A 24,534-nucleotide genomic window follows, 5' to 3' on the forward strand; every position below is an offset into this window, starting at 1 on the left:
GGTAGTGACTAGTCGGTCCAGAGCTGCTTCATCTCTACTGAGTCCAACCATCCCACCATGTCCCTTTAGCTTCTTGATTTCCTGCTCAAGGGCTTGATCTGTGAAGAGATGAGTGAACGGTATCTCTGACTTTGCCACCACAAATTCACCTGACTTCAGTGCGTTCCATGTTTCTGGGTCATCCTGTTCAAGAGCGTTCATTTGGGCAAGATAGACTGGCATCAGTCGAGCATATTTAAGGAGATCACGAGCAAAGAAATACTTGATGAGTTCCTCTAAGGATGACAAGTAGCCCTCCCAGTCACCTGACCGACGGCGACAACAGAAAGACAAAGAGAAAAGAGAAAGACAGCAGCAGCCTGGCTGATCTTGGCTGATCTTTATTTAGCAGCAATATTTGCTACACTTGGGTCTGAGGCACCTTACTTTGAAAATAGCTGATCTACAAGCTCAAACTACAACCTTGTAGATCAGCTATTGTTGGCTAAAGTTCTCCTTAGAAAAAGGATGCTATGGTTCAAGTGGTTTAATGTAAAAAAAAAGAAAAAAGTTCGGAGTTCCTATCCCACAATGATTTGGTGGGCCCCTGTATAGTAACTCTGAGGACCCCCTAGGGGTCATGGGCCCCCTGTGGAAGACCCCTGGTATTGGCTACTACTATTTTTTTATATATCAGAGCCCAGCTACAAATATTTGATGCTTCATTTATGATCTAATTTGACAATATTCTGGAGCAGGAGCAGAGCAAGGAATGTAATGAGAACTGGGATAGGCCCAGGGGTCAGTCCGGGAGGTCCCAGGTGAGGAAACACCCCTACCAAAAGTCAAAAAAAAATCTATTTTAGCACAAAAATCCTACGGAAGCTGTTTTTTGACGCCTCGTACACTATAGAGCCAATATGGATACCTGAATGATTTCATTCCACTCGCACACGCGCACACACACACACACACACACACACACACACACACACACACACACACACACACACACACACACACACACACACACACACACACACACACACACACACACACACACACACACACACACACACACACACACACACACACACACACACACACACACACTTTCACAAAAAGTCAACATAGGGAGGAGTGTAGAAACAGCCAACCCCATCTATTTCTCTCTCTCACCTTTCTCACAGGTGTCTCCTCCATAGCTGGGTAGACAGAGGCAGATGAATGAGTCAACCTTGTCAATGCAGGTGCCTCCATTATCACATGGATCAGACTGGCAGTCATCGACATCTGAGGGGGGGGGGGGGAGCAGGAGAAAAGCACAGCTCATTATGACATTAAAAACATAAGGACATATAAGGACTGCTCAATAACTACTGCAGTTAGCAGGAAGGGCTTTAACCGCAAGTCCAAGACAAAGCATCTATTAAAATGAATAGATTGTCAGCCCTGGTCATAAATTAAAACTGTAAAATGCATCGCCGTGGGGCCCACTGCGAGACAGGCACATCCTGTTCCACCTCGTGGAAGTGTAATAGTGTTTTAGCATTTCTCCTGACTTATGATCGTTCTATTAGAAAACAGGACGGCGTTAGAGGATCTTCATTATGCCTCCATGGAGTTTAACGTCTGCTATAGACAGCCATCTATTTCTCTCTTCCTCTCCTTCTCTCTTTCTTTGTTTTTGCTTTTTTCTTTGTTGTAATTCTTTTGCTCTCAGGGCTAATGTATGCGTTGCCGCATGACCACGTTGCTCGATGAACATAAGTGGTTTTTCAACCCGCTTCCGACACGTCGTACCTTGGCCACGTGACGGGAGTTAAAATTAGGCTTCAACTCCATGACACTCTTTTTAATGACACATAAAATGATGAAGTAGCTTGGCCAGTTGAAGAATGGTATATGTTTTGGCTTTTGTTCACAGGCATTTCCATTCATCCTGGTCTGGTTTGTGCGCAAGCTATTTCCATTTTAACCATTAAAGTCTGTCAGCAGAGTGGATTTGTTCTCCATTTAATCTGTTAACATTATTTTTATTTTACAATACCTCCGATACAACACATTAAAAGTCACAGAAACAGCATATGGATGAACGCTTTAAGAAGCTCAAAGAACACTCTGCCTTAAGGGTTACTTAAAGACTGGCATAGGAGTCGCATGCGGAAATACCTGATCTAAAAGCTCACAATGCCTCGCATTGCTGCACATTGTGAGCTTGTAGATCTTCAATTTTCGGCGCGCGACTCCCGCCAACCCGGCGGATTATAAATGAGGCTTAACGCTGAGTGACAGCAAAGAGCTTAAAAAGCACTCGGCACACATAATTAACATGGCCGATAGGCCCCCTTATCCAAGTCAATGACAACTCTTTGCACCACAGAGCTCAGTTATTTCATCCCGGGAGGGGGGGGGGGGGGGGGGGCGACGACGACGACACAGGTTCTGTGATTGACAGTGTCTTTGTTCAAATTAGTGGGGTAGTCTAAGTCTAGTCGGCAGTGGAGGCTCAGGCTCAGGGAGTGGAGCAGCTGTCTGTGAACCGAAAGGTTCCTGGTTCGATCCCCGGCTCCTCAGAGCCTCGTGTCAAAGTGTCCTTGAGGAAGACACTTATCCCCTGACACAGTGGTGGTTCTCAGGGTCCAGGGAACCCCAGGGGTCCTTAAGCTGGTTCCACGGCGTGGGTCCACAGCTATATTGATAGTTAGCTGGACCAAATGCACCCTTACGGACGGGCCTGTAACTCTGAGAGTGTAGTGTACGAATGGAACCAAATGGACCCGTTCTCAGAGTGCAAGTAAAGTCCTTTGATATTGAAAACGTTGAGAAAAGCAGAGCAATTACTGTACGTGGTGGGACACTCACATTCTGTTCAAGGCAGGAAGGTGACATGATTAGGGGACCATTGCCTCTGTGCTGAGAGGCTGAGAGCGGCGGCTTCAAACATTTTAAGTGGCGGATAATGCACCTGAAAATGGCGTATTACTCGCTCCGGTCAATAGACTGACTGGCCTATACTTTGTGCAATGATGGGATGATGAGATTCACTTCATGTCATGATAGCAGGGTGTGTGATTATAGATTACGGATGATATAATCCCCATCTAGGGTACAGTAACAGTACGTCAACATCATGGAACTTGAAACATGCCATATACTGATCTCTGTATCTCACAGGCTTTCAAAAGCGGGGGCTGGAGGCCAAGGATAATACTATTTAGAATTCCAGCTTTACTGGGGTTACTGGTACATTTTCTATATGTTGTAGCCAAAAAATAAAAATATACAAAACATAATATACAGAGAAAACACAAGTTGTGCTCACTCAGAGGCCAGAGGCTCAGGGGTAGAAAAGTGAAAAAAAAAAAAAACTTGGCTGCCATATGACGTAAGCCAGACGTTGGAGGGGCTAGTGCCCTTCAAAAATATAGTCGATATATAAAACATGTAGTTTTACAACGCATTAAAATGCTCACAAAATGTAATGTTTTACGATTTGAGAGCTTGTAGATGGGAACTATTACATTTTTTTGTTTACCATTTTTTATTTTACCATTGTTTACCAACAGAGGCGAAGCGTTTAGGAAGTTTGGAAACCCATAAGAGATCTTATCAACTGACCTCTCACCTCAGCCTATATATACTATAGCATGACCTCATCTCACTGCCCTTCACTTCACCTTTCCACCCTGGCCTGCACCCACACCACCACCACCACATCCACACAGCCCAAAGAAAGGAGATCCTCTCATCCACCTCATCCATTATGCAGGGCGAGAAGAGAGAAGCTGCTCCTCCAGAGACGGCTGTGCACATTTCTCAACAAATCCATAAAACTGCGCATCAGCTGCTGTCAGTCAGCGCGTCCCGTCTTCATCAGCGTGTCTCGGGTCGTGTCTGTCTCTCACAGCGCTGCCGTTTCGGTGGCGTTCATCGGCTCCCCTCTCACCTTCCTTGTCGTCTTTGATGAACCTCCCACATATATCCCTCCCTTGCTGTGCCTGGCTGCCGTGTGTCAGCGTGGCAGGATGAAGTGCCAAGCGCGACGCCGCCCGCCTCTGCTTCGACGTGCCCTCCTCCCTCGAGAGTCACGTCGGGGAGACGTGGCCTAAATTTGGCAAAGCCCAGAAATATGCTCACTGCATGGAAGCTATAGAGATGCCTCTGACCTTTTGACAGAGAACCGGTGCGACAGAGACATACTGTACAGAGTGACAGAGAGAGAGAGAGAGAGATGTGACGCTGGCGCTTGTTGGACTCTGTTTTAATACGGTGTCCCCCAGGGTTCAGTACTTGGTCCCCTCCTCTTCATCATATACATCCTCCCTCTATAGGTCAGATCCTCCGCCACCATGGACTTCAGTTCCACTCCTACGCCGATACACGGCTGTACCTCTCCACCAAAGCCATCACCAGTCCCCAGCCACCCACTCCACTCTCACTGCCTGCCTCACAGACATAAAAACATGGACGCCAAAGAACTTTCTCAAACTAAATTGCAATAAACCGGAAATCATCATCATCATCGGTCCCAACTCCCTGCACCAATTCCACCTGAGGTTTTTCATTAAACATTGACGAATCCACTGTCACACCCTCCACCCGCATCCGCAACCATGGCATCATTTTTGACCCCACCCTTTCATTCCTCCCCCCATGTTAACCAAGTCACCAAAACCGCCTTTCTTCCACCTGAAGAACATTGCCCGTCTCCGACCCTCTCTTGTCATTTTCCGCAGCTGAAACACTCATCCACGCCTTTCATCACATCCCGCCTTGATTACTGCAACAGTATCCTCTACGCCCGGCACCACCTCCAAAGTCCTCAATAAACTGCAACATGTCCAGAACTCCGCTGCCCGTCTGCTCACCAGTACCCGTTCCAGAGACCATATTACACCAGTCCTCTGTGACCTTCACTGGCTACCGGTTAAACAAAGAATCCACTTCAAAACACTCCTGACCACCTACAAAGCACTAAACAACCTGGCTCCCCCCCATAATTCTGTGACCTCCTTAAACTTCATGACCCCTCTGGCTCCCTCAGGTCTGGTGATGCAAACCTCCTCGACGTCCCCAAGACCAAACTCCGTACGTGGGGTGACAGAGCTTTTGCCTTTGCTGCCCCAACCCTGTGGGGCAGCAGAGATGCCCCCACCCTCCAAACTTTCAAAACCGCCCTCAAGACCCACCTCTTCAATATTGCCTTCCCTAGCGTTTTTTAGATTTGAGTGTTTCCTTTTTTTCTAATAAAGTTGTTTTTATTTTGTTGTTACCTCTGTAAAGCCCCCCCATATAAAGCGTCTTTGGGTACTCAGAAAAGCGCTATATAAGTTTGAGATATTATTAGAGAGAGAGAGAGAGAGAAGATGGAAAAGTAACAAAGACTTGGGCTGCATCAATTATTTTCTTATCGATGACTTTTTCAAATTGTCAAGAAGCACAGTTTTTTGGGGGGAGAATTTTGTTAGGAACGAATCAACAAGAAAGATTATATAATTCTCCCTATAGCTTTGAATATCTTTGAAAACAAAAAATATACATTTTATTCCCCCCAAAATGGCCTGTTTCTTTATAGTCAACTAAACAGATAAGTTGGAATGACCTCTAATAAAGACAGAGAGAGACGCTAGAGACACAAGACAGAGTAGGACAGAGTGTGGAGTGCACACACTGCAGACTAGGGACAGACATTCCATCACTGTCTCAGTGTCTGTGCACTCTGTCTGTGCTTGCAGCTGTGTGTGTGTGTGTGTGTGTGTGTGTGTGTGTGTGTGTGTGTGTGTGTGTGTGTGTGTGTGTGTGCGTGCGTGCGTGCGTGCGTGCGTGCGTGCGTGCGTGCGTGCGTTGTCATTCACATTGGCCTGACTTTGTCCTATACCCTCATGTCTGTCCTCAAATCTCAGCGTATACAAAGATCATACTGGTGGATGGTGGTGCATGTTTAGCCCACTATTAGTCCTCACGGTGTACTCGACATCCACTGCCAACCATTTTCCAAAGCATACTGACGTTTACAAGTTGTGGAACTTGTGACGACATGTGGCGGCCACATGCAGTAAAAGGTGCCCCGCCTCACTTTTACATTTTTAATTGTATTTAATCTCTGGATACGGTGGGATCCCGATCTATCTACACTGTACAATCCTGTGTTCATTTAACTCTCTCAGAGTTACAGACCCGTTAACAGTCATTTAGCAATTTACAGTAAGCAAATGTCAAATGCAGAGAGACAGTGTACTGTAGTGCCTCAGTAAACTAGGGTCACAGGTAAAACAAGCATCTAGTATCAGTCGGAACAATTTACTACATTTAACTATCCGTCTAAATAACATGCTATCTAAATCAAATATTACATTTATATAGCGCTTTTATCCAAAGCACTTTACATAGATTGTGAATTACATTCACCCATTCACACACACACACACACACACACACACACACACACACACACACACACACACACACACACACACACACACACACACACACACACACACACACACACACACACACACACACACACACACACACACACACACACACACACACACACACACACACACACACACACCGATGGCATGCAAGGCATCAACCTGGCACCTGCACATCGGGAGCAATTAGGGGTTCAGAGTCTTGCTCAAGGACACCTGGACACTAACTCTGGAGGAGCCCTAGCTCATGTTCCCATACGGCTGTTCTACCGGCCACTCTACCCCTGAGCCTCTGGCCTCTGAGTGAGCACAACTTGTGTTTTCTCTGTATATTATGTTTTGTATATTTTATTTTTTTGTCTACAACATATAGAAAATGTACCAGTAAAGCAGTAAAGGTGGAATTCTAAATAGTATACCCTTGGTATAGTCTATCTATGGTACATCACTACTATACATAATTGTGTTGTTTTAGCACACTCATTAGGTTTTTACACTTTATTACACAACGGGTGTGTAAAAAAAGCAATCTGATTGGTAGCAAAATGTTACCCGTGCTCAAACGAGCATGACAGCACACATAGCCATTCCCAAATGAAATGATCACAATATAAAAATCTGCTCGGCAGTCGGAGTCTCGGCAGAGCAGAGTAAGTGTCTAGGCTAGCAGTTTGCATGTGAAGTTGGCAGACGTACTGTAGTAGCTAAATCTCACATTATTTTACTGTTTTTATTTCTATCGAATACTTAATTACAATAGGACAGCGTTCAGTTTGCTTGTGCAACTATGCCTAAATAAATAAATACAAACTAGTATGTTAGGGAGAGACTATAGTGGAGAAGAGATCCAGTAGAACTACATAGAACTTAAGTCAGTAGAAGTCATTCCGAATTGCATATAAGATTGTGCTATTTTAGCTGCTATAGTGGTGTTTAAAATACAATGCAAGCTAAAGGAACACCCACTGACCTGTAGCCTACGGATTAGAGAAGTGTCCCAGAATGATTGACACTACACTGAATGAGTATACCACTGTCCTCGAATTGAAACAAATACATACTAAAAAGAAGAGCGCATCATTTAAAAACAATTTCACTTTAACCTGTTAAATTTCTTAAAAATCTGATTTTTTGTCAACTAAAACTAGACTAAAATTAACATTACTGAGGACTAAAATGTGACTGAAACTAGATGGAATTTTATTCAAAAGACTATGACTAAAAGCAAATGGACATTAGTACTAGTAGAGAGTCTGGCAGCGTTAACATTTTGTCAACATTTGAATCTTTGAATCTTGATGAATCGGTTTATTTATATACCTTAAAAGACCTTAAAAGACCTTGCGTACAGTAACGCCAGAGCAGTCCGCTGCTTTTGCAGTTGACAAAATCAGGTCAGTTGGAAAAGGGCCAGCCAGGCGTGGACAGAAGACGAGCAATTTATTGACTTTGGAGGAGCTACAACAACGATGCCCTGGGAACCTGGCCTCCGCCCTCAGCCTCTGATAACCTGGCCTCCGCCCTCAGCCTCTGAGAACCTGGCCTCCGCCCTCAGCCTCTGAGAACCTGGCCTCCGCCCTCAGCCTCTGAGAACCTGGCCTCCGCCCTCAGCCTCTGAGAACCTGGCCTCCGCCCTCAGACTCTGATAACGTGGCCTCCGCCCTCAGCCTCTGAGAACCTGGCCTCCGCCCTCAGCCTCTGAGAACCTGGCCTCCGCCCTCAGCCTCTGAGAACCTGGCCTCTGCCCTCAGCCTGATAACCTGGCCTCCGGACGACTTTTGTCGGGCTAATGTCTTGTTGTTGTCGGACTATTGGGGTAAAAAGACGAATTTCTATGGTCGGAATATTGGATCGCCGGACTAATGGTGAGTCGGAATATTGGTTGTCGGACTATTGCCGGTCGGACTGTTAATTGGTATGTGGGAACAAGTGCCTGCACACGTCTATTAGTCAGTAGCAGCATGGTTATTATGGTTAGTTCCCATCGTGTGAGCAGATGCACACGCAACTCACTTCACATGGCTTTTTAAATCTTCAGAAGAAAATCTACTCCGTCCAAAAAAGCCTAATGGAGCTTAACAATAATCTTTGCTCTATCTTTTCCACAATTTCATATTCCGTATCTTATGAATTATGCATACATTTTGAGCCTCCAGAATGTCGCTATCCAATGATTATCCACAGAGATCATCCGCTGTGCCAAAAACAACAAACCACAGGGTGACGGGGAACCGCAGTGGTTCGTCCCTGCATACTTTAATGCCTTTTTGACAAAGGCTTCAAACGGGTCCATTTGGTTCCATTTGTACACTCTCAGAGTTAAATTAACATTGATTTTACAATATAAATTGGGGTCCCAGAGATAGAAGTTGCGGGGTCCTTGACATGAAAAAGTTTGGAAACCACTGATTTATTAAAGGCTGTGTTTTCCATTGGGTGTTTGATGTCGCTCCATGTCTGAGTTGAGAGCCCTGCACCGGTCATCAGCCTGTGCTACGTGCAGAGAATGCTGCAATGAGGCAATGGGCGGAAATTCTCTAAAAGGCAAATTTTTGGCCCAAACTGGCAAAATAGCGGTTCTACAAGCTCACAACGCGTCGCACTGTGGCACGTTGAGAGCTTGTAGATCAATTATTTTCGGGGCATGACCGGCACTTTTTAGCTACTGAAGGGCGTACAAGATGGATTTCTACCCAGAGGATAAAATGCTCTCAATGCAAAATGCCATGCGTTCCGAGTTCAGTAGAGTTTGGAAAAAGGCAATTCTCCTGAATGCTGCGTATGGATAAGGTATGGAAATGGGGAATTTGCATTTCTTTCACCATGGTAAATTCTGCATTCATGGTGTGGAGAGGGCAGTTGTTTTAAAGGGCCGCTGACACGCCCCGAAATTAATATGGGTGGTACAGCACATCACGTGGTCTGACTGAAAACAGTTTGATCAACTGTACGAAACAGGGCCGTCTTCAAATATCTTATGTACCACAACATTGTTCAAGTGAACTGTGTGTTTATGCTTGTTCATTGTAATAATCAATATCGCTATGATGATTTATTGCCGCGTCGCTCCGCATGACAAAATCAAAGTCTAGCCCGTCTGCCCCCTCTCACCGCCGGGGCACAGAGCCTATTCTGTTCATGCAGGCTGCGCACGGGGGACGTATAGCCTCTCTGGTCCCCGCATTGAACTGGGCATGTGTGTACACACACACACACACACTAGGGCATTAACGACTTGAGATTTCACAGTGCATGTATCATCTATATCAGAGGTTCCCAAACACCGGTGCCGGTCCGCGGGACACGTGGCACTGGTACGCAAGAGGGGAATTCTAAGTTTTGCGTCGTTTAAAAATGTCCAATCTTTGTATCTTTAGCAGCAGCAGCTGTAGGCTATTTTGTGACGATCGCATTAATGAAACCAAACGCTACACGCGGTTCCGGTACAGGATTATTATTTCATGTGAATCATGTCAAAATGAAAAGATGATGTTATCCAGGTAAAGTAGTGGTATTGGCACACAGCGCAGCAGCAGCACCGAGAACACAATGAGAGATATGACATTATTATTCTCCTCCTCCTCCTCCTCCTCCTCCACAACTCGATAACGTTCTCATTTGTTACTCATTTTCTGAGCCATGCAAATAAACAACAACCCGCACTGACCGGAGACGGAGAGGTTCATGTGCGCTGCGCGTAAAGCTTAGCCAGAAACAGACAGTCATTGCGTCAGCATGCATGTAGCCTCGGGAACCCAGACGTTATATTTCCAGCACGGAGGTGAGGGGGATATCGTTTGGGGGTAACGTTTGCGTGCTTCTATCTGTTACTTCTCTGACAGAGAGAGCCACATAGCCTACACAGCTGCATTTGGTTTTTAATTAAGGGCGCGTTCTGAATGCAATGAAAAAAGGGGAGGAAAAAAAAAAAAAAAAAAGCTCAACTTTCGACTCGCGCTGCTGCGAGTCGACTCGTGACTCGTTTATCGATAAATCGATAAATCGATTTTTTGATGAATGCCCTAACACACACACACACACACACACACACACACAATAAGAAATATTGGAGATTTTTGTGGAGGAGTTTCCACCTCCTCCATCACCCCCGCCGGCAGAAAAGAAAACAGCGATGAATACGAGGAAGAGGACGAGCAGGAGGTGGAGGAAGAAAGAGAGAACATGGGACTAGAGTGCGAAATTGCGATTATGCTACAGTTACCCTAAAACAAAAAACACGTCAACTCAATGTCATTGTAACAAAGATTTTCGAGCGAAAAAATATTTTTTTTCAATTACATTTATAGCCAATGTGACACCAAAATAGTAGCATAAGTTGCTATGAATATGATACTACGGCCACCAAGCCCGGCGAGCCCGCATAGAAGTCGATGGGGAAAGCTTGTCACACTCTGACGTCAGAATCATGATAGCATTGTTTGATAGCCGTTCTTATCTCCCGAGGGGCGTGTCAGCGGGCCTTTAAGAAAAGGTTTCTCCAGCTCTTTAGTAAAACAGAAAATACATTTTCAGGTTGGGATACCAATTTTATCCAATCAAGAAGAGAGAACTCCCCGAAACAGTTTTTGTCTGTAAAAATAAAATAAAAAAGATCACTTCCAATTTCACTATGAGTTCTATCCCCTGATTGCAAAATTGATATCCCGACCAATAAATGTATTTGCTGTTCACTAAAGCGCCATAGAGATGCTTCAGATCTGTCTGGGCCCTCTGGGGTGCTCACAAAAGCCAAAGTAGATGTTAAAATGATCCCCAACAACAGTGAAACATCCCTATAACTAAAATATATCACGTAACACACTACACCACCGTTAATGCTTTGAGACACGCAGAGTGCAAAGAACCTTTTCACTCTTCGCGGATAAGCTTCAAAAAGACAACAAAACACACAAACAGGCTTTGTGGGGAGAGGTGAGTGGGACTTTAACACTTACCAATCTCACAGTTCTCTCCAGTGTATCCCTGTGGACAGTAGCAGCTGTAGCCCGTTCCCTGTGGGAGGCACTTCCCTCCATGCAGACAGGGGTTGGTCACGCACGGCTCCGCTTCCACTGAAAAGAGGAGAATGAGTTCATTAAAGTGCTTCTCAAACGTCTCCATGTCAAGGAAATGTATTTATTTGGCCACAGACCTCCATTTAAAATCACATTTTCGTGCCATGGACCTGCTATGAGAGAAGATTTGTCAACATTAATTTGTCAATCTCTTTCTAAAGAGAGAAATTAAATGGGCCCCAAGTGTTTAAACTGGTTCCTCACTTTGTTGAGGACCTTCCCCAGACCCCACTTTGAGAATCACTTATTGATGGGACCACATGAGCCAATAGCTGATCCCTTTTTTTCCCTGTCAATTTAGTTATGTGGACAGAAAAGAAAAGAGCACACATACACAAAGATACAGTAAATAAATAGCTAACAGTTGTTAATTTGGAACATCCTTTTTACACCAGATAAACAAAACAGCGTGTGTGAGTCATTATGACCTAATGTTTTGATGATTGACAGTGTCACTGCAGCTTGGTCAGTGTCTGGGCCAGCCCAGGTACTTAAAGGACAACTTTAGTTTTTTTCAACCAAGGTTCATGTTTTAGGTTGTTATTAGAGAAACTAAAAGGTGAGTGTTAATTTTCTTTCATTTGCTGCTTTCTTTTGTTTTTGGGATTTTAGCAGTTTTTGACAGGGGGGCGGGGCATTCGAGCATGGGGCTAAATATGTATTTTTTTACAAAATATTATGGCAATTTTTTTTTTTTTTTTTTACTATAGTCCTAATAAACCCCAAGAAATTAGATCTGGCCACAAAAGATCACAGGATCTACTGAATGTGACAAACTGACATATTGAGCCTATGACACACAGTATAAGCCTTCCCCCAGTAGGCTACCTTCACATTCAGTAGATCCTGTGATCTTCTGTGGCCAGATGTAATTTCCTGGGGTTTATTAGGACTATAGTAAATAATACAAAGATAAATCACCATAAGATTTAGTAAAAAAATACATATTTAGCCCCATGCTCGAATGCCCCCGCCCCCCTGTCAAAAAGAGCTAAAATCCCTAAAACGAAAGAAAGCAGCAAATGAAAAGAAATTAACACTCATCTTTTACTTTCTCTAATAACAACCTAAAACATGAACCTTGGTTGAAAAAAACGAAAGTTGTCCTTTAACCAGGATCCTGATCAGGCACAGGTGTTGCCAGTGGCAGACGGCAGAGGCTAACAGTTTTCTACTGTGTTCAGGAGGGCTGGTCGCCTGTGTTTGTTAGTGTTTCTTTCTGATTATATCTGTATGTTATATAGGAAAATGACTGCGGAAAATAAAGCAAAGTTAAACTCAACGGACATGTTTTGGAGATCAGTTTGTACTGGCACACTTAAGAGCTTCCACCTGGCCGTCGGCAACCAGTAGTGACATTAAGTATAGGACTTTAGGCACTGCATTAAGTAGAAAACTACCTCGTTTCATTGGAAGCTGATTTGTTTTATTGGGAAGCAAATCAATCGAACCAGGGGGGCTCTTGGACAATCACTGGACGACGTGGAGTGTGTACAGATGGACACGACAGCAGCTGTGTGCAGCGAATGTGATCTTCTGCAAGGCAAGGGTGTTCTGCTGTTTGAAGATCAGATGATCGTTACCCGCACAGAACTATAGGGGTTCTTACCGGGGATCTTCTGAAAGCTGCTCCTGCTGTCATTGGAGGTGATCGATTGGCGATTGCCACCCGGTCGGAGCCATAGGGGCGCTTACCGGGGGAATTCAGCAGCAGCAGCCAGCACAACAGATCATCTGGGCCGGATTGGACCGCGCCCGGCAGACCCAGATCTTCCACACTGACCAAACATCAATGTGCGGTATGTTCAGCGGCGCAACGCCGACACAAACGGATCCACGCCACAGAAAGTTTACATTCAGAACAATCCTATCTCTCCTACACAACAATCACTACATCATCCTGTTTGTGTTATGTGGGCAGTGGGCATGGAGCGGAGCAATGTCTATGACTGGGGGAAAGGGGCACCCCAAAGCTGTCCTTTCCATAGGGGAGAGGCCTGTTTTTGGTTGCCTGTGCATAGGGCATGAAGCCAGAACTTGGACAGGCCCGCATTGGGCGCACTCCTCACAAATACAACCCAAGAGGAAGGAATGGGGATTGGTGGAGATGCCAAACTGCCAAAATCTGAACTTTTTGCATTACATCATCAACTTGTATCTTGCGGCCATACAGGGGCTGGCAACAATGACATTATTACCATCTGTGCTGTTCTGAACAGCTGTTGAACAAGTTGTTGAACATCGAAACCTGTAGGCTTAGGCTACCTATAAGAATCTGCATTTTGTGTGAAGGTCCAGATTAAAACAATTTGAGTTTGCAATTATATTAGAGTTTTGAAATGTGCAATTATGAATATCGCCTGTAAAAGTTTATGTATTGGTTTTGTTTTTCATGGCTCTTTGTATTTATGTTTTTAGAATTGCTCTGTTGTTTTTTCACCAGTAGCAATTAGGGGCTGGTGTAAGAGCCATTATGACCTAATGTTTTGCTGATTGACAGTGTCACTGCAGCTTGGTCAGTGTCTGGGCCAGCCCAGGTACTTAACCAGGATCCTGATCAGGCACAGGTGTTGCCAGTGGCAGACGGCAGAGGCTAACAGTTTTCTACTGTGTTCAGGAGGGCTGGTCGCCTGTGTTTGTTAGTGTTTCTTTCTGATTATATCTGTATGTTATATAGGAAAATGACTGCGGAAAATAAAGCAAAGTTAAACTCAACGGACATGTTTTGGAGATCAGTTTGTACTGGCACACGTAAGAGCTTCCACCTGGCCGTCGGCAACCAGTAGTGACATTAAGTATAGGACTTTAGGCACTACACAGAGTATCCATTTCTCTCTCTCGCACGCACGCACGCACGCACGCACACATACTATAGTATTTCTATATTGCAGTATTGATACTTTTATTTAAGTAGCTACAAAATGTGAGTACTTTTTCCACCACTGCGGATAGCACGCATGCACGTCAAATGCAAGCATGCACGCACACGCACACACACACACACACACACACACACACACACACACACACACACACACACACACACACACACACACACACACACACACACACACACACACACACACACACACACACACACACACACAGTCTCCTTCGAACGCGGCGATCACAAGCCCAAAACGGCCCGACAACCCTCGCCATCAGCCTCGCATGCAGCCCACCGTCACCATGGTTACCGTATGGTAAAGCAAAGCTCCGGGGCTCGCTGCGCTATAGCTATAGCAGCAGCAGCAGCAGCGCTATAAGTGGTCAGTGAGGGGGAACCACCCCGTGGAGGGCCCAGGTCCGCCCCCCCCCCCCCCCCCCCCCCCGGCCCCCGCTAATTCAGCCGTGGACTCGTATGGTTCGTATATATAGCGCACGTGTGTGTGGTCTCCCTCCTAAAGACCTGCAGATTTCCATATGAATGGAGGGGATCCCCCTGAGCCGCTCCTTATGTCACCTTTTTAAGGGTCTTTGAGAAAGACCTGCACGACCACAAAGGCTCTGCTGTGGGAGTCTTTGTTCGTGGGGATGTGCGTGAAACGTCCGATTTATACTTAGTTGTGCACGGGCGACAGAGAGCGATATTTAGACATCTTAATGTCTAAATATCAAGTATATCAGTATTTACCGCTTACCTCTAACCTCCACATGCTGTACCAGATGGATATACTTATGTGGATATCTTAGTATCTTATTTATTTTTCTTCCTGTTCTTTTTCCTTGCGCCCATGTCCCCCCCTCCTCTTTTTCTCTTTTCTCTCTCTTTGTGGAAAAAAATAGAGCTTGCACAAAAACTAATTTCGACCCAATGTTTTACACCCGTAAACATGTGATGTGTCAATTAAGCCGATTCTGAGTGGTGTGTGCACTGAAAATAGCCAATCAACACAGCCGACGAGATTGTAGATTGGCTACCCCTTTAGGGTCGAGAGAGCACACACGCATTAATCACGCGCGTGCATGTGTGTTTGTTTGCGAATGTTTACTCAACCACACACCGAGAGAAAATCAATAGCGTGGCTACGACCAGGCCCAAAGGCAGATTCTGCCCACATCAGCAGATGTCAGCTATAAGCATCCTCCTGATTATCATCACACGGCAAAAATACCCAGCGGTAATGGCACTCGGAGGGTGCAGAAATGGACCCGCTATGAGGGTAAATGACCACTTCTCTGTGTGCCTGATTGCAGCGCTATACCGGGGAACAAGATGTGAACATTGGGAGGAATGTAATAACACTGAAGGGTTTCTATCTCGCTATCTCTGGTGAGGTATACTGCCTGTCTGGATCGCTCATTTCCACTCTATTAATTTGTGAAGCGCTATACAGTGGAGAGAGAGTTGGAGAGCCCACCCGGTGGTTTATTATTCTGCTGAAGTCAGGTGCTTTAGGCCGCCGGTGCGTTACGTTTATTACTGCTGTAACCGTGACTCGGTTTTGGTTAAAGCGCACCGGCGTTGAATCTTATCGTTCAAGGTCAAGTCATACTGTGTGTATATGCAGGAGCGCATACGCAAATATGTGAATATGTGAAAATATGTGCATATTGTGTGTGAGTATATTTGTTTGTTACTTTTGCGTGCGTGCATGCCTGTGTGCGTGCCTGCGTGCATGTGCACTGCAGTGCACACCTATGCAAGTGTGCATGTGAAAAGATAAACCTGGTCTGACTGGCCGTTCATTAAAGAGAAAGAGAAGAGGAAAATCAATAAGCTAAAGAATGAGGTGATTGGTAACAGAGTTGACGGTAACAGGCTGTGGAGTTGACGTGCCTGTCTATGTAGAAGGCGATGACAGAGGGGATGGTGCCTGGCTGTGTATGAGGGGACAGAGGGGATGGTGCCTGGCTGTGTATGAGGGGACAGAGGGGATGGTGCCTGGCTGTGTATGAGGGGACAGAGGGGATGGTGCCTGGCTGTGTATGAGGGGACAGAGGGGATGGTGCCTGGCTGTGTATGAGGGGACAGAGGGGATGGTGCCTGGCTGTGTATGAGGGGACAGAGGGGATGGTGCCTGGCTGTGTATGAGGGGACAGAGGGGATGGTGCCTGGCTGTGTATGAGGGGACAGAGGGGATGGTGCCTGGCTGTGTAGAATGAGGTGACAGAGGGGATGGTGCCTGTCTAGTAGTGTCTACTCTGTGCACAGCGTCTAATGACACAGCGACACGGCAGTAGCCGGACTCAGAGCTTAACTAAGCTGAAGTTATGTTTCGTAGTGTGACAATGTCGCTCTGTCATGCTGTGTCACTGTATGCTGCTGAGTCACTCTGTATACCAGTGCTGCTCCGTGTGAATCTGTTACTCTCTATGCCCTGTATGACTATGTTACTCTCTACCACTCTATACTGCTGAGTCACTCTGTACCAGTATCACCCAATGCTGCTCAGTATGAATCTGTGTGACTCCTCTTTCACTCTCTATCACTATGCTGCTCTGGTATGACTCTATGTTACTCTGTATCACTGTCACTCTGTGTCACTATAGTCTGTGTTGCTTGAGCAGACCATACAGTACAAGCTCACGAGTCGCAATGCGCTTGCCTTATGAGCTTGTGTACATCATCATTTTGTCTGCAAGAGACAGTACTTTGTACAATTATAGATCGGGGCTTCAGAGGCAGGGACTCTACGTTTTAATTCTCTCCAGTAAAGGGCAGCCGGGGCAGGGACAGCGGGGGAATATTATGCCGCAGCCCCGCGGCAGCTGTGAATGTGAACCCAAAGCGGTCGATGCCTGTGCTGCTGCCAGCGGCGAGAGATCAAGAGAGATAGAAGAGGATGTCAGAGGAAGAGGGTAGCAATGAACAGAAGAAATAGAATGGTGGCACGATGGATTAAATGAAGCAAGACCGTGAAACAAATAGGTAAGACTGTGCGTGTGTGTGTGTGTGTGTGTGTGTGTGTGTGTGTGTCTGTGTGTGTGTGCGTGTGTGTGTGTGTGTGTGTGTGCGAGCGCACACATGCGTGCATGTGTGTGTGTTGTATAGAATGAGTAACGTCGTCAAGGGCCCGGGAGGATTGCAGAGCCAGCATGGGGCCTCTTTCTCTTCCATTCTCTCATTGATTGGACAGCCTGATGAGGTACTCTGTGACCCAGTCAACAGAGCAAACACTGAAACACCAACACACACACACACACACACACACACACACACACACACACACACACACACACGCACATACATACATACGCAGAGACAAAGACAAAAGAGTGAGAAGAAATAAAAAGAAAGCTGTATGGAGAGAGGAAGAGAAAAGAGAGACAAACAGAGAGAGTGAGAAGATATAGATCTATAGATATATAGCTAGAAGGAGAGACTGTGGTCGAGGAGAGAGAGAGAGGATGTCTCTAGCGAAGATCAATTATCGAGATCCAATCTCCTGTGACCTGCTCGATCGACTTCCGCTGCTCCAGTCGCGCTTCCATCAATGCCGTCGCTGTGTGTGTGTTTATTGTTTATCAGGATCCCCATTATCTTTTTGCTAGGACAAAAGCTAAGTCTTCCTCATTGGGTCTGACACAAATCTTTTTTTATTTTATTTTTTTACGTTTTCTTTGTGGGTTCTGCCTTTATTTTATATTTTTTATGGAGGGACAGACAGTGGGCTGACAGGAAATGGGGAGAGAGATGGGGGGGTGACATGTAGTAAAGGCCGTCGGGATCGGGAGTCGAACCCGCGGCACACTGCCAGACTGGATTACCAGCCAAGGTGCCTGGACCGCTGAGCCACGGCCCAGGCCCACAAATCATTTCTGTACATTACATTAGGGATGTGCGGATGAGACATTTTGGCCAATATTGATATCAGATATAACTAGAACTGCACTCTGTCGAGTGCATACTTGCTTGTTGCACACTAGTAGGCCATAAATGGCCAACTAGTGCGCAAGCAGAGCGCGCAAGTATTTTCGACCGCTGTAAACTGTGGAATCTCAGTATCTCTGTGAAGGAACGTTTGAAATGTCTAATTATTAGATGTAACTATTTGCTACCTATCTACTTTATGCATGTAAACACCTAGTATTATTAAGTATGGTTCAAGTTTCTATCTATATAAGAAATACACTTTTATCAATTTAGAAATATTCTAGATCTCTTTTTAGTTTTTCAAAGAAAAATAAATCATTGATATTTTATTATTTATTGTAAATTGTCAATTGTTTTGAATGTATTTCATCTTGGACTATAGTGATATTAATACTAAATCTATGTATACATATACTATATAGAGTATGTAGTTGTAAGTTGATTAGCGGTATACTGTGGTTACTTTGCGCCAAAAACCGTGCCAGCCAACCCGCCACTTGATGCGTATGCAAATAAAACAGCAGATTTGTGCCTGGTTTGCTGGGACCAGATTACATAAATGACCATATTTCTTACGTCATCATTGAGAGCTAGTCATACGCGTATGCACACCATGTACTCTGGTCCCAGCAAATCAGGCACAATTTGCTATTTTATTTTACTGATTATGTATATAGTATACGTATGGCTAACTCTAAATGATGACGTAAGACATACGTATACATATACTATATAGAGTATGTAGTTGTAAGTTGATTAGCGGTATACTGTGGTTACTTTGCGCCAAAAACCGTGACAGCCAACCCGCCATTTGATGCGTATGCAAATAAAACAGCAGATTTGTGCCTGGTTTGCTGTGACCAGATTACACAAATGACCATATTTCTTACGTCATCATTGAGAGCTAGTCATACATATACACACCACGTACTCTGGTCCCAGCAGATCAGGCACAATTTGCTATTTTATTTTACTGATTATGTATATAGTATACGTATGACTAACTCTAAATGATGACGTAAGACATACGTATACATATACATATACTATATAGAGTATGTAGTTGTAAGTTGATTAGCGGTATACTGTGGTTACTTTGCGCCAAAAACCGTGACAGCCAACCCGCCATTTGATGCGTATGCAAATAAAACAGCAGATTTGTGCCTGGTTTGCTGGGACCAGATTACACAAATGACCATACTTCTTACGTCATCATTGAGAGCTAGTCATACATATACACACCACATACTCTGGTCCCAGCAGATCAGGCACAATTTGCTATTTTATTTGACTGATTATGTATATAGTATACGTATGACTAACTCTAAATGATGATGTAAGACATACGTATACATATACTATATAGAGTATGTAGTTGTAAGTTGATTAGCGGTATACTGTGGTTACTTTGCGCCAAAAACCGTGACAGCCAACCCGCCATTTGATGCGTATGCAAATAAAACAGCAGATTTGTGCCTGGTTTGCTGGGACCAGATTACACAAATGACCATATTTCTTAAGAGCTAGTCATACGTATACTATATACATAATCAGTAAAATAAAATAGCAAATTGTGCCTGATCTGCACAATTTGCTATTTTATTTTACTGACTGGACCAGAGTATGTGGTGTGTATATGTATGACTAGCTCTCAATGATGACGTAAGACATACGTATACATATACATATACTATATAGAGTATGTAGTTGTAAGTTGATTAGCGGTATACTGTGGTTACTTTGCGCCAAAAACCGTGACAGCCAACCCGCCATTTGATGCGTATGCAAATAAAACAGCAGATCTGTGCCTGGTTTGCTGGGACCAGATTACACAAATGACCATATTTCTTACGTCATCATTGAGAGCTAGTCATACATATACACACCACGTACTCTGGTCCCAGCAGATCAGGCACAATTTGCTATTTTATTTTACTGATTATGTATATAGTATACGTATGACTAGCTCTAAATGATGACGTAAGACATATGGTCATTTATGTAATCTGGTCCCAGCAAACCAGGCACGGATTTGCTGTTTTTTTTTGCATACACATCAAATGGCGGGTTGGCTGTCACGGTGAACGAAGACCGGGCGAAATTATTACTTGCGCGCTCTGCTTGCGCAAGTAATTAATTGCTGTTATGGCCGATAAAACCGATATTACCGATTATCGATAAATTATGATCTCATTCTGTATTGAAAAGATATATAATAATTTTGTCCATTCTGAGAAATACATGTAACAGGGTGTCTGCACTGCAGGTTTAGGCAAGTCAGATTTAACTTAAATACCTTCATATTTAATATCGTGAGCTTGTAGATATGTTCAAGCGGTTACTTTGGGCTTGTTTATCTGTAAAGACAGACCGATTAATCGGACCGATTAATTAATCGCTCTGATTGATTAATCGAACCGATGCCGGTTAATCTAAAAACAACTAAGATCGGCCGATAAAGGATGTGTTTGCCGATCACTACTTTTCATGCACAGTTATGTTAGAGCGAGAGAGAGAGAGAGAGTCTCCATAAGTGTCTGGGATATTCAGAGAATTAGTTTAATCATCTTACAAAACATTTTTAATTATTACTGGGGAGCTAATATTCATAAGATAAATGACTGGTTGCACGCACCTGAGATAGACTGGTGCTCTTTGGAGCTTCAATCTTGTCAACCATCCTCTCTACCTGCTCTAGTGTACTTCCTCTCTTCCTCTATCTCCTTCCCGATACTCACTTAACCCCATAGTATTGTCAACTTTAAAAATGTGGATCCAATTTCGACGTCACTTTAAATTTCTTTCACCTTCTATATACGTTCCCATCAAAATGAATCATCTATTCACGCCATCTACTATATAGACTCAGCATTCAATAGATTAGATAGCTTTAAGGACTTGTATAAGGACAATGCGTTCCATAGTATTCCCTCCTCTGTGCCACATTTAATTTCCCGTAAGAACTTCTTTAGATTTCTCCAGATCCGTCAGTTTGTATAAGACAGGTATTCAGCTCATTCCCACATCGCCCTAATGACCAGAAATGGGAAAAACTGCTCCTAATGCTACCAACTGAAAATGGGTTTGTTTCAGACTCTTACACATTTATCTCATCTCTTACTGATACCAATACACAAGGTTTAAAAAACAAATGGGAAAGAGAATGAACTGAGTACTGTATTGACAGATGAGTGGTGGGAAGACGCACTATACAGAGTCAACTCAACCACCTCATGTGCACGCCATTCAACTGAAAGTAGTACATACATCTTAGTAAAGCCAGGGTGGCTGAAATGTATCCTGAGGCAGACTCGAAGTGCGACCGCTGTGCCCAGACACAAGCACATCTCACACATATGTATTGGTCTTGTCCCAGTTACAGTGATTCTGGTCACTTGTGATTGTCACACTGTCAGACGTGCTGGAAATTGCGCTACAACCCTGTCCATTGATAGCTATATTCGGCACACCATCAAACCCCTTACAGTACACGAATCAGAAGTTAGAAGAAGAATATTACTATCTTGAAAGTCGCCAAAACCACCCCTCTCACTCAATCTGGCTCAATGATGTGAAAAAAAAAAAAAAATCTCTCAGAGGAACCTCCTAAGGCTTCGCTAAGGCATGGAGACCCTTTATAGACCCTTTATTATATCAGTATTCGTACCTCCCTGGATTAGACTGCTCAGTGACCCAAACATAGTGGACAGTGGATTCACAAGTGTGCAATACTTTGACTGTGACCCATGGTGTGACCTGTGACTGTCCCCAATAAAAAAAAACTATATATAAAAAAGAAAGAGAGAGAGAGAGAGAGAGAAAGAGAGAGAGATATTGGGGGCTGTTTCTACACTCCTCCCTACTGTATACTGTATGTTGACTTTGACAGAGAATGGAGAATAAATTGTATGCTATAAATAATATAAATTGTACTACTATTGTGGAAGAGTGTTCTGAGTTTGTGTGTGTGTGTGTGTGTGTGTGTGTGTGTATGTGTGTGTGTGTGTGTGTGTGTGTGTGTGTGTGTGTGTGTGTGTGTGTGTGTGTGTGTGTGTGTGTGCGTGAGTTCGTGCTTGCATGTGTGGCGTGTGCATGTAAGATAATGTGTTGGTTGTGTAAAGGATGTCATGGTAATACTATATAGCTGGCGATATGCAAGACTCCACAGGGTCGTCTGCGGTCAATCTATAAATCAGCTCTTCTATAAATCAGCCTCCCAGGTGCTAGTCATTAGCTCCCTGTTGTTACACTCTGCGGTCCACTCTCTCACTCTGCGGCTCAGTGCCTTCAGTCAACATCTCAATCAGCCGTCCCCTCTGCTCTGGACACACACCACTGGTGGACTGTAGTAACTACGTACATTTACTTGAGTACTACAGTGTACATAAGTCAAGTCAAATTTATTTATTTATGTTATTAAATTTTTTTGGCAAGCATTTCAAATAGAAATGTTGTACTTTTGATACACTACATTTCTAGCAATGACCAGTTTAGCGGTCCAGGCACCAATTGGCTGGAAATCAGCATGACAGTGTGTCGCGGGTCATAGAGTATTAAAAGGATAGAGACTGATCCCCCCCCCCCCCCCGCGCTATTCATGTCAGTGGAAGTTGCTCAGTGGTGTTTTGAAGCACCCGGAAGGACCGTCTATTTCCGCCTTTTTTCGCCGATTCAGCATTTGGGCACCAAATTTTGGTGCCCAAATGCAGAAGAGCAACCGAGCGCTCAATGTTAAAGCCCAGCTGCACGGGGTTTCCTCGTCATGAATCCACGGGTCCGCGACCGTCCGCCTGCAGTCCTTCCTCTTACCACTAGGGCCCAGTGCTTCAACGTTGGAGTGCCTCACTGGCCCCGTGGTCGCGGTTCGAGTCTGAGTCCCGATCCTGACGAACTTTACCGTGTGTCTCCCCCCCCCTCCCCCCCCATCTCTCTCCTCGTTTCCTGTCTACCTACTATACATCTATCAATAAAGGCAAAAAGCCCAACAATATCTTGAACAATTGGCGTCCTCACTTTTTATCCTCAATTCTGTGGTACACACAGACACAGAAAGCTGGCTATAGGCGGGCTATAGCGCCACTTATCAACATAAGCCCCGGGACTTGATTCCATTGTGGTCCATTCTTGTGTGTCCATTAAATTTTTTAGGGGAAAGGTTCTAATATCAATACAACGCATCGACATGGACAAGGGACATGCACTTCTTCGCGATTTGCACTTGAGTATTTACAGTACTTGAGTATATACTGTATACGAATGTACTTTGTCCACCCACCACCATGCGCTGCCTGGAAATCAGCCATCCCCATCCCCTCTGCAAACACCCCACAACTGCTCGCCAAGCGGAGCAAAGGAAATAAATCACCATAGTAATGCGATGATAGCGTGATGCGATGCCGGAGGGGGGCTCCCTCTACCCTCTGAGAGGATGCATCCTATTCGGACTCTCATTATCATGAAGAGAAAAATAAATCACAGTAAAACCTGGGCTGGCCCGCGACGCCAGCCAGCCAGCCAGCCAGCCAGCCAGCCCGGGGAGCCATGGCTGCCGCTGCGCAGCGCCGCGCCGCTGGAGCTGTGATCTCATATGATTTGATTTGATGTGAATCTAATCTACAGAGCTTGTGTGTTAACTGTACGGAGACCAGACGTGAGGACGCGCGCGGTGCGTCCACCATGTGGGAATACTGTGCAGACGGATGGCTGAACACACAAAGAAGCACATGTTGGCTGTGAGACCAAACTGGATCCTCCAAGTGGAATCTGCTATAGCGGCAAAGTCAGGAGAGGAGACACTATGAAGGATATGTTTCTACTCATTCAAATGGATATGATTTTAATTTACACAGTAAAATCCTCAATGTACTGTAATTCATCATTGGTAAGTGACGTGTGTAGTATGGTGCAGTGTAGAATATGCAGTATATAGATTCTTATGTACTGGGTAGTTTTGTTGTCTGAGGGTAGTTTCTTCAGTGCTGTAGTCTAGGCCTTTTCAGATACCATAACGCCATAACAGAAGTGGGTATAGCGCTACTATTTTTTCAACTGTTTCTAATGTTAATTACCAAATTTCTTGTTACAGAGTGTGTACTATATTTTTTGGAGCATACTGTGCATATATCGCCTACTGGCACCGCTGATTTCTTGTGTGGCTTCTTTCATAAATCCAGCCTGCCGGTCTGTCTGCAGTGGGATCAAAGTGCTGTCACCAGAGCGTGGCAGA

At 44.6% G+C, this 24,534-nt stretch overlaps 1 protein-coding gene across 1 annotated transcript in view; it reads right to left on the reverse strand.

The window, feature by feature from the left end:
* The window catches only part of LOC310871236 (neurocan core protein-like), a 99,333-nt gene that overhangs the window by 17,187 nt on the left and 57,612 nt on the right, over nucleotides 1–24,534 (reverse strand). The window contains exons 13-14 of the mRNA XM_083782726.1: nucleotides 11,372–11,488; nucleotides 1,159–1,272 (exon numbers count right to left, since the gene is read on the reverse strand). Of these exons, the coding sequence (XP_083638852.1) occupies nucleotides 1,159–1,272; nucleotides 11,372–11,488 (231 nt within the window). The remainder of the gene's footprint in view (nucleotides 1–1,158; nucleotides 1,273–11,371; nucleotides 11,489–24,534) is intronic.

This window comes from Protomyctophum parallelum (genome assembly GCF_964188405.1).
Source record: "Protomyctophum parallelum genome assembly, chromosome: 14".
Lineage (NCBI taxonomy): Eukaryota > Metazoa > Chordata > Actinopteri > Myctophiformes > Myctophidae > Protomyctophum > Protomyctophum parallelum.